The 8,144-nt window shown below is 37.9% G+C and overlaps 1 protein-coding gene across 1 annotated transcript; it reads right to left on the bottom strand.

Moving 5' to 3' along the window:
* Positions 1-2,627: 2,627 nt before the first annotated feature.
* On the bottom strand, positions 2,628-7,380 carry LOC307078473 (cystinosin-like). Its single transcript, XM_079740314.1, has 11 exons — positions 7,200-7,380; positions 6,438-6,598; positions 6,047-6,125; positions 5,718-5,808; positions 5,416-5,519; positions 4,962-5,099; positions 4,557-4,656; positions 4,125-4,244; positions 3,467-3,637; positions 3,254-3,371; positions 2,628-3,083 (listed from the first exon to the last, which is right to left on the bottom strand). Exons 2-11 carry the CDS (start codon positions 6,508-6,510, stop codon positions 2,908-2,910), a joined length of 1,170 nt encoding a protein of 389 aa, XP_079596440.1. The 5' UTR covers positions 6,511-6,598; positions 7,200-7,380; the 3' UTR covers positions 2,628-2,907.
* Between the last annotated feature and the right edge of the window lie 764 nt (positions 7,381-8,144).

Raw genomic sequence — 8,144 nt, 5'->3', positions numbered from 1 at the left:
ATACAATGGCTGGATCACCGTAATGCCATTGAATCTCTAAATGTGTGGACCACAGGTGGCTGTTTATAGTTTAACATTTAAACATTACTTCGCTGAGCTGACACTTTAAATCAAAGTGAATTTTTCACATGCATTAAACTATTCTACACTCCACTGTAATTCTGAATGATGGTTAAATTTTGTATTGACAAAAATAAATAAAGCTAAAAGGCTGGCTAATCAAATGTGTTGGATAGTCATTAGACTATTATTGAAATCCTAGTCTTATCAACATGTTTTTCAGTATAGTTGCTCATTTTCTTTTTGATGCAAGGAAAGTCAATGCTGTATCTTGTTGGGCAAAATAACATCTTAGTGAAGTCATTTCCACTAGAAATCATGTTGAAATTGGCAACAGTAATATGCCAGAGCTAAATTGTGTGCTGGACCTTTTAAAAGGTTGTTAAATCGGGAATGTAAAAGATTTGAGTTGCCTGTAAAGGTGCGTTCACACAAAAAGCGAAGCGAATAGTCTACTCGCGTAACTAACCACAAACTTTTCTAGTACAAGTGATCAGCATCGAGGGAAATTCGCGCAAAAGCTAAAATATCTCAACCTGAGCCAACATGTGAATTTGCATCGTTTGGGTGAAACGTGTAGTTCGGGCCGCCTGCTTGGTCGTTAAAAATGTGCAACTATTTGCGTCTTTGCATTGACTTTGTATGTATTCGCGCCACTTCGCTTTTGGTGTGAACGCACCTTTAGCCCCGCCAACACCACCAGTAGCAGGAGAAGTGTGGTGGGCTAGGTCGTTTGGATGCTTTGATTATAAATGTATACTGCAGTTGGACTATCTTTTGGGATAACTTTTTGTTCAGTACTGGGATCTAATGATGCAATGCATACACTTCTTTTCAAATAATATTGTATCACCCTGGGAATTGGTTACTATATTGTGTGTATTCCAATGCATTGCTTCTCATAAAAATATTTAGGCATTTTTTTGATGTAATCCATTTGTTTAGAAATATGGTTAAACATTTGTATGTGTCTCAGGGTGTCGAGGGTAATTTGGATGTTCTGGAATAGTGTTTTGCCAGTGTGACAGATAATTGGCATTCTGCATTCAAAGAAAACTAAGAATGCAAATTCTGCCTTGGGTTGTGTACTGCTTAAAGCCAAACAATAAACTTATTGAAATAGGAAGCCTTATTGGGAATTTATATTATTCCAGTATTCTGATAATTGGCCAATAAGACCAATACACCATTTACACTGTAGACAAATGATCACAGGTCCCTGGTGTCTGATATAGATACAAGATACAAGATAGTTTATAGTCATATACACAATGGAAACATAGTTTGCACCGGGCAATGAAATTCTTAATTTGCAAGTCCCCTTCACACAAAATATACTTAAAATAAAGTAGATAAGTAAACTAAACTACAAAATATATATATATATATCTGTACAAAGACAAAATTTAGTTAAACAAAAACAGTTAAATATAATTAAAATATATGGTGCTGTTTAGCATGTGCAATGTTCGCATACAGCAGAAGGCACTGAAAGACATTGAAATATAAGATGTTTGAATATATACATTGGATATTGAATATTATTATTAGATAAGTACATAGTGCAAATGTAGTTCACAGTTGAAAATAAATATACTTCACAGTATTGAATATAGTGCAAATACAGAGTTGACATCAGTGTTTAATAGAGTCATTCAGCAGCCTGATGGCCTGTGGATAAAAAATGTTTTTAAGTCTGGTTGTTCTGGCTTTCACGCTCCTGTAGCGTCTGCCAGATGGTAGCAGTGTGTGCTGGGGGTGTGTAGTGTCCTTGGTAATGTGGTGTGCCCTCTTTGTGACCCGGGTGTTGTAAATGGCCTGAAGTGATGGGAAGGCTGCTCCACAGATGTATTGTGCAGTTTTAATCACACGTTGGAGAGCCTTCCTTTCCTGTACCATAAGTACAGCCGCTGCTGAGACTTCTTGGCAATGTGCTGGGTGTTGTGAGACCAGGAGAGGTCCTCGCTGATGTGGGTGCCGAGGAATTTAAAGGTTTTCACCCTCTCTACCTGAGTCTCGCCGATGTGTAATGGACTGTGTTGGTCTCTCCTCCTCCTCCTATTATCCTCCTGATATGAAGGTCTGGTCATGCTCTGTGCTTCACACTTTAAATACGCACTTTGTTAATCCTGTATAGATTTGCACAGGATTAGTCACCAGGCATCCCTAGCTAAAACTAGTCCACACTCAACAATGTTGGGTGAATAATGTTGAAATTGGGTATCACTACCTTGACACAACACTGAACCATAACACCCAAATCCTTATCACCATTGAAGTGTGTGGGGGGGAGGGGGGTGCATGCCAAATGTCTGTTCATTCACCTTGATATAACTTATTGTATACATAAATGTTTTTAAAATATGTTGTCTCATTTTCTATTTTATCAGGATGGAAATTGTCATTTACAGAATCGAATGAGCAATCATTGCAAATCAGAATTAATTACTTAAATAAAGCAAACCATCCTCGATTTTATAAATGGGGTTTACCTTACCAACCCATACATCGCTTGAATCATCGGATTTCATCTTCCTGTAGCAGTGGTAGAAAAAATAGATGCGCCATTGAAACTTGCTATAAAACTTTATTGGCATCAGAAAAATATACACTTTTTAGAACATTCAATTTAGACATTTCAGTTATTGTTCGACAGACTCATCAGAAGATGATCTCATACAATTCACAAGGCTGTAGAAGATAAATGGCAGAGGAAAAGCTTTTTGTGCTACCTATTTAAAAAATCTGGAGATGTGAAATCAAAAATAATCAAAGCTTTCAGAAGAGTTGTGAACCCGTAGTCTATTGGGTCAGGGCTTTGGCCACATGTATGTTATTGGGTTCAAGTCAACAAGGAATGTGTGCAGGCGTGTTCGATATACTCTCCTGGTCTGCTACAGGTTCATACGCCCTCAAATGTCGATAGAGGCCATAGTGCTGAACCATGAACAGTACATCAAACAAAATAGACAAAAGTCCCAGTCCGAACTTCGTAGGGTCACCAAATATCAACCCCCACTCATCTAAAAAATAAAGCAATTGGAAATAAATGGGATGCAGCAAAATTATACTAAATCGCAAATGTGGTTTATCAAATCAATGAAAGGTTTTAAGAGGAAGCCGTTTTGCAGATGTTTTTTTTTAAAGTGACTAGGAACCTTGCATCAAACAGACATTACAATAATATAGTTACCGTTATTATAAGATTGCAGGAGCATCTGTAGAATGCTGAGCGTTCCCCCCGTGAAGTCTAGCACCACATTTCCAATGCTCCATCCTACAGTACTCTTCCGTCTGTAATTCATATAAGCCTATAAAAACAAGAAACAAAGCAGAAAGCAGAAACAATGAAATTGAGAAACAAATGAAACACATTAATAATTTGATGTGTACATTCGTTACCTACCTGTGGTATATATTTTATTAGAGTGATTCCAAGTTTAATGTAAGAGAAATAGTAAAGGTAATCCAGCCAGTTGATGACTTTTGCTACTGCAACAAACAGGCTGACGAGGGCAAATGTCCAGCTGATGAGCAATAGGACCCATGAGATGCGGGACACAGTTTGACCGCCCCTCTTGAAAGAGAGCAGAGTGAGGTTAGATACACTCTTTTTTCCCTTAAATAATATTAATTCCTTCCCAAATACTCTTTCCCATTAGTACAGTAGGGCTGTCAAACCATTTGAGATCTCAGCTGAAACTGCTACGGTAAGTGAGTTGTATCACATCTTGGGCTCATCATCATGAAGATAACCAAAACAGCCCATGATTCTACTCCTGTGCATGTGTGTACACTTGCCGAAAGAACGTAGTCTTGAAACATATATTCTGTTTTTTTATTTACCTGTAAAGTTTCTTCTAACCTATGCAGTATTACTGCGTAACTTCCATATCAACAAGGAAAATCTGGTAAATCCATGAAGAATGCCATCCAATATATACATTTGAAATAATTTATGATGCCTTCAGAAATCTTTTCCTCTCAAAATTTGTTAATGCTTTGAACGTTCCATCATCTGACAGTTTACGCTTAAGTTTGTAATATTTTAAAAACATGCATACCTCATATACTGCAGCTTGACAAACGTAGATCAGGCAAAGTAAGACAGCATGAAGACTAAAAAACACGTCATTTGCATCTACAGGGTTAACTCCATTGGGGTTTGCTTTAATGAACTCCTCCTATAAATCATTAAAATGTGAAAAAACACACAAAGGAAGAGACAGGGACTTTATATACTTTTACTATTAGTGATGAAACTTCATGTAAGACACATAGAAAACCACTTTTAGGGCGCTTTCAAACCTATGGTTCGATCAAATTTGATTTGAAATATTGCCTGACTGGCTTTGACAGTTTACAAATTATTGTCTGAATTTATTCATTAAAATCCCTGAATGCATGTTTGACTAATCAAAACATCATCCATATGACCAAATAGGTCAGGAATAAGAGCACCCTAAAATATCGATGGCGTTCATAGTAAGACTTACCTTGATGTAAGGCACCCAAAACAACCCGATATTAAAGATGCTGTAGCAGATGAAGCCCGTTAAGTTAAGAGACAGGAAGTCAAAATTCAGACCTATGACACTGAAAAGAGGAACATACAGATCAGTCACTACAGTAAAAGCACACACACAAATAAAGTAAGAAGTGCAAAGTCTCCATGTGCTAGGTTCAGTTCAGTACTCCAATTACAGACAGTCTATAGTCCTAAACAATCATATTACAGGAAATGTATACTTATTTGCCACTTATAAAATATGATTATTATTCCATACTGAATAATAAAATAAAACCCACAAGAAGTATTAACATACTATTTTGTTTTTGAATGAACATCCTTTGCAGCATTTCTGAAGCAAAATGAAAACCAGTTAAGACAGTAAAGTTACCTTTTCCTTCTCCAGTTTTCCCAGACTTGTGGGTAGAAAGAGATTGACCAGGCAACAAAGTACAACCATCCTATCGCTTGATTCACAATAGACAGAGTGTTGCTGGAGATGACTGCAAAGCGAATCCTGGTTTCAAAGCTAGATAAGCAAGAGAAAATAGGATCAGAGTTATGGACTAAATGATAGAAGAAAGGTATGCTTGTTATTGCCTACTTTTCTGATCGTTTCTTACTTTGCATTAGACCAATATATATAATTTGCCCTGCATTCTTTCTATTAAATTCTTAACACTTCCATTTCACTAAAATGGTCTTCATTGAAAAGAGATTATTTTTGTAAGAAGGTTAGGACACATTTTGGATGATTGTGATTGTGTTAAATGATTGTCACTTCACCACACTTACTGATACCTCAAAACTATGACCCATTGTGTCTTCCTTATCACCATACCTACCTTCTGATTTCTGAGCTGTTACTCAGAAGATAAACGGTCACCTGACCAATAGCATGGGCTTTCACCTCAAAAATGACAGAGGTTTTCCCTGGTTGTAACAAAACCTATAAAGAGAACCAATGATCAGAAAGCAACATAATCTCTTAAACATCTTAAACACTGAATTAGATCATTCACCAAGTACATAAATCTGATGTTTCTCTGTTTGAAATAACCTGCACATCACTTTTCCATTCAGCCAGCAGCATTTTTAGGTTATTTAATTGGTTATGCTGTTGCAGGAACGCATCAATCGCTGTTACCTGCTGAGGCCATGTAATGATTGTTGAGTAGTTATGCTTGGAGCTGTAGGTCACATTAAACTGGATATCTGCAGACTGGTTGACCGGGGAGCTGGGAAGAAAGAAATTGTATATTAAGAGAAGAACAACACTTCACTGATCCCCATAGGGATTATTAAGTCAACAGCAATATTTGAATTAGTCTATCTAAATTCCTGTTTGTGAATTTTGATTTTAGCTACAAAAAAAGGTTTTCGACTTCCAGGGGTCGGCAGATAGCTACCGACCACCAGAGGTCTGTCTGAAATCTATTCAAGTATTTAATTTTGGTAGTTATGTGCTGTAGTTACCTGGATGAGATTGTGACAGTTGCTGAAGACTTCTGCTCTATGTCAACAACATCAGGAGCAATCAGTGTAACAGTGGAGCCTTGAAGACAGGGGTAGGAAATGGCAACAATTATCTCCCAATATTAATCCAACTGCCTGGACACCCATTTATTAACTTGGTAATTTAAACGTAATGCAGTAGTGGCCACACAAATGTCATGAAGACTAAAACCATGCCATTATTTTCATTCCAACTAATTACTACAAAGGCCATTTTAATAAGGCTTATCTCTAGCAAAGCGGGACATACTGCATTCATTTGACCCCTTAATTACACTTGTTGGATGAATGCTGACTAAATTAATTATTGGTAGTACCAAAGAGGGTCTGCTGTAACTGGCAAGTCACTTGCCTGATGAACTGTGTACCGTCAACGAAGACAGCACCAGTGTTACCAGCAAAAGCGCCGGCCTGCTTGTAGTCATGTTTTTAAAGCTGTCAGCACTCTGACTCAGCTCACATGACCAGATGAGCCCACTCTTTCTGAGATGAGTAAGCAAGGCCACATACAGCCTAGTAAGGAAATAAACGTTCAATGGTCAGGTTAACCTGTGATTAGAATAAGTACAGAATAAATATCATGCATCCGTTTAATTATAATACATTTTTATAGACAAAGCACAGAATGGGATGCAAATGCTAAGTGATTAGGGTGAATGCCTGGCCTTTTTGTAATTTAAATAGCATAGTCAAGATGTTATCAATAACTGGTCTTGAGAGGAGAAACACTGCATGGTTAAAATGACTCACGGTCACACAGACAGATTGATTATGCTTTTCATCCCACCACTGACCTATGCCCCAAACAACACCTGATCCAGGAATTAGGCTTCGTAGAGCAAAGTGTCGGGTATTTAAAACGTGGGGAACTGTAGATTTGACAAACCATTCGATGTAAAGGGTTTAAGAAGCATAGTGGAATAAAGATTGTATTTATGTGTTCTTCACATTTCTAAATAGATCACTGATTGGCAGACGATCGTTTATGCCCGACTCTGGGAAGTTTATGATAGTCCACGTTAAGTACATTCTCTGAGTAATACACCAAACACTCAGCCATGATGAGCCATGACGATCCAGAAATTACATCAAAATACTTGCTGTTATTATTCACCATGTTTTTGCAAGACTGTCTTCTTTTACTTTGCTGAACACTTATCTTCATTTGCTTCAAATTGTTTCCGATCTTGCCAAGATTGGCAGTAGTATAGTCACCGTGTGTTTGCTATTCCTTTTTGGCAATTTACCTCTCGGTTTCCCCAAACAGCCGTCACTAACGCTCACAACCCGTTCCGTACCGCCTGTCCGCGCCGTACTGCACATGCGCAATTGCTATCACTTTACGGCATCTCTGCACGAACAAAAACATTAACGTGGGAAACGAAGTTAACTCCCAACACTTTAGGGGGCGATGATGCACTACCTATGTGAAAGAAGACGAATAAGTAGAAGAAGAACACGCTGCAAAGGATTTGGATCTGGAAGAGAGGGGGTGGTGTTGAATCTACAAAGTTCATGGAAAATGTACAAGAAGCAGTGGATCTGGTGGCAGATCTGAATGTAACATGCCGATTAGGATGGATGTGGCCAAATTGTATGGTTTATATCTGATGGTATGGGCCTTCTCTAAGTGGAAGGTTAAATATGTATGGCTTAATATATGGTCAGCATAAAGGTATTCGAATTGAAATACTCAGGTATATTGTTTGATGGGATCACTGGAAAATACATTTAACAAAGTGCAGGATAATAAAATCTCATGATTGTAGTGGAAGGATCCCATTTGGGGGCAGAAAGACAAACACTGTTGCAGACTAATATATTTTACAGTCTGTGTTGTACACATATCTGGCGTGTATAGATGATGGGGTTTTTTTAAGGGTGCAGCAGCTAAAATAAATGTAGAAGAGCTTGATAGTTGATGGGTATTCAACTATTGAGGCAATACAAGCATACACTGGGGAAATGCCAACACTGAGAAGTTGGAAGATGAGAAGTATATAAGGCAGGAAGGACTGTAGGAACAGTGGTGTGTTTGTGTTACGTTCCAACACATGCA

Source organism: Pollachius pollachius, assembly GCF_949987615.1.
Source record: "Pollachius pollachius genome assembly, chromosome: 7".
NCBI classification, from domain to species: domain Eukaryota; kingdom Metazoa; phylum Chordata; class Actinopteri; order Gadiformes; family Gadidae; genus Pollachius; species Pollachius pollachius.
Note: the sequence above shows the minus strand (reverse complement) of the source record. Positions and strands in the feature narration are given on the sequence as shown.

Excerpts from the sequence above, each read along its gene's own strand:
- LOC307078473 (XM_079740314.1), bottom strand. The coding sequence starts at position 6,510 with ATGACTACAAGCAGGCCGGCGCTTTTGCTGGTAACACTGGTGCTGTCT. Across the intron at positions 6,126-6,437 it reads GACGGTACACAGTTCATCAG|GCTCCACTGTTACACTGATT; the intron begins GCAAGTGACTTG and ends CCTGTCTTCAAG. Across the intron at positions 5,100-5,415 it reads AACAGCTCAGAAATCAGAAG|CTTTGAAACCAGGATTCGCT; the intron begins GTAGGTATGGTG and ends TTGCTTATCTAG.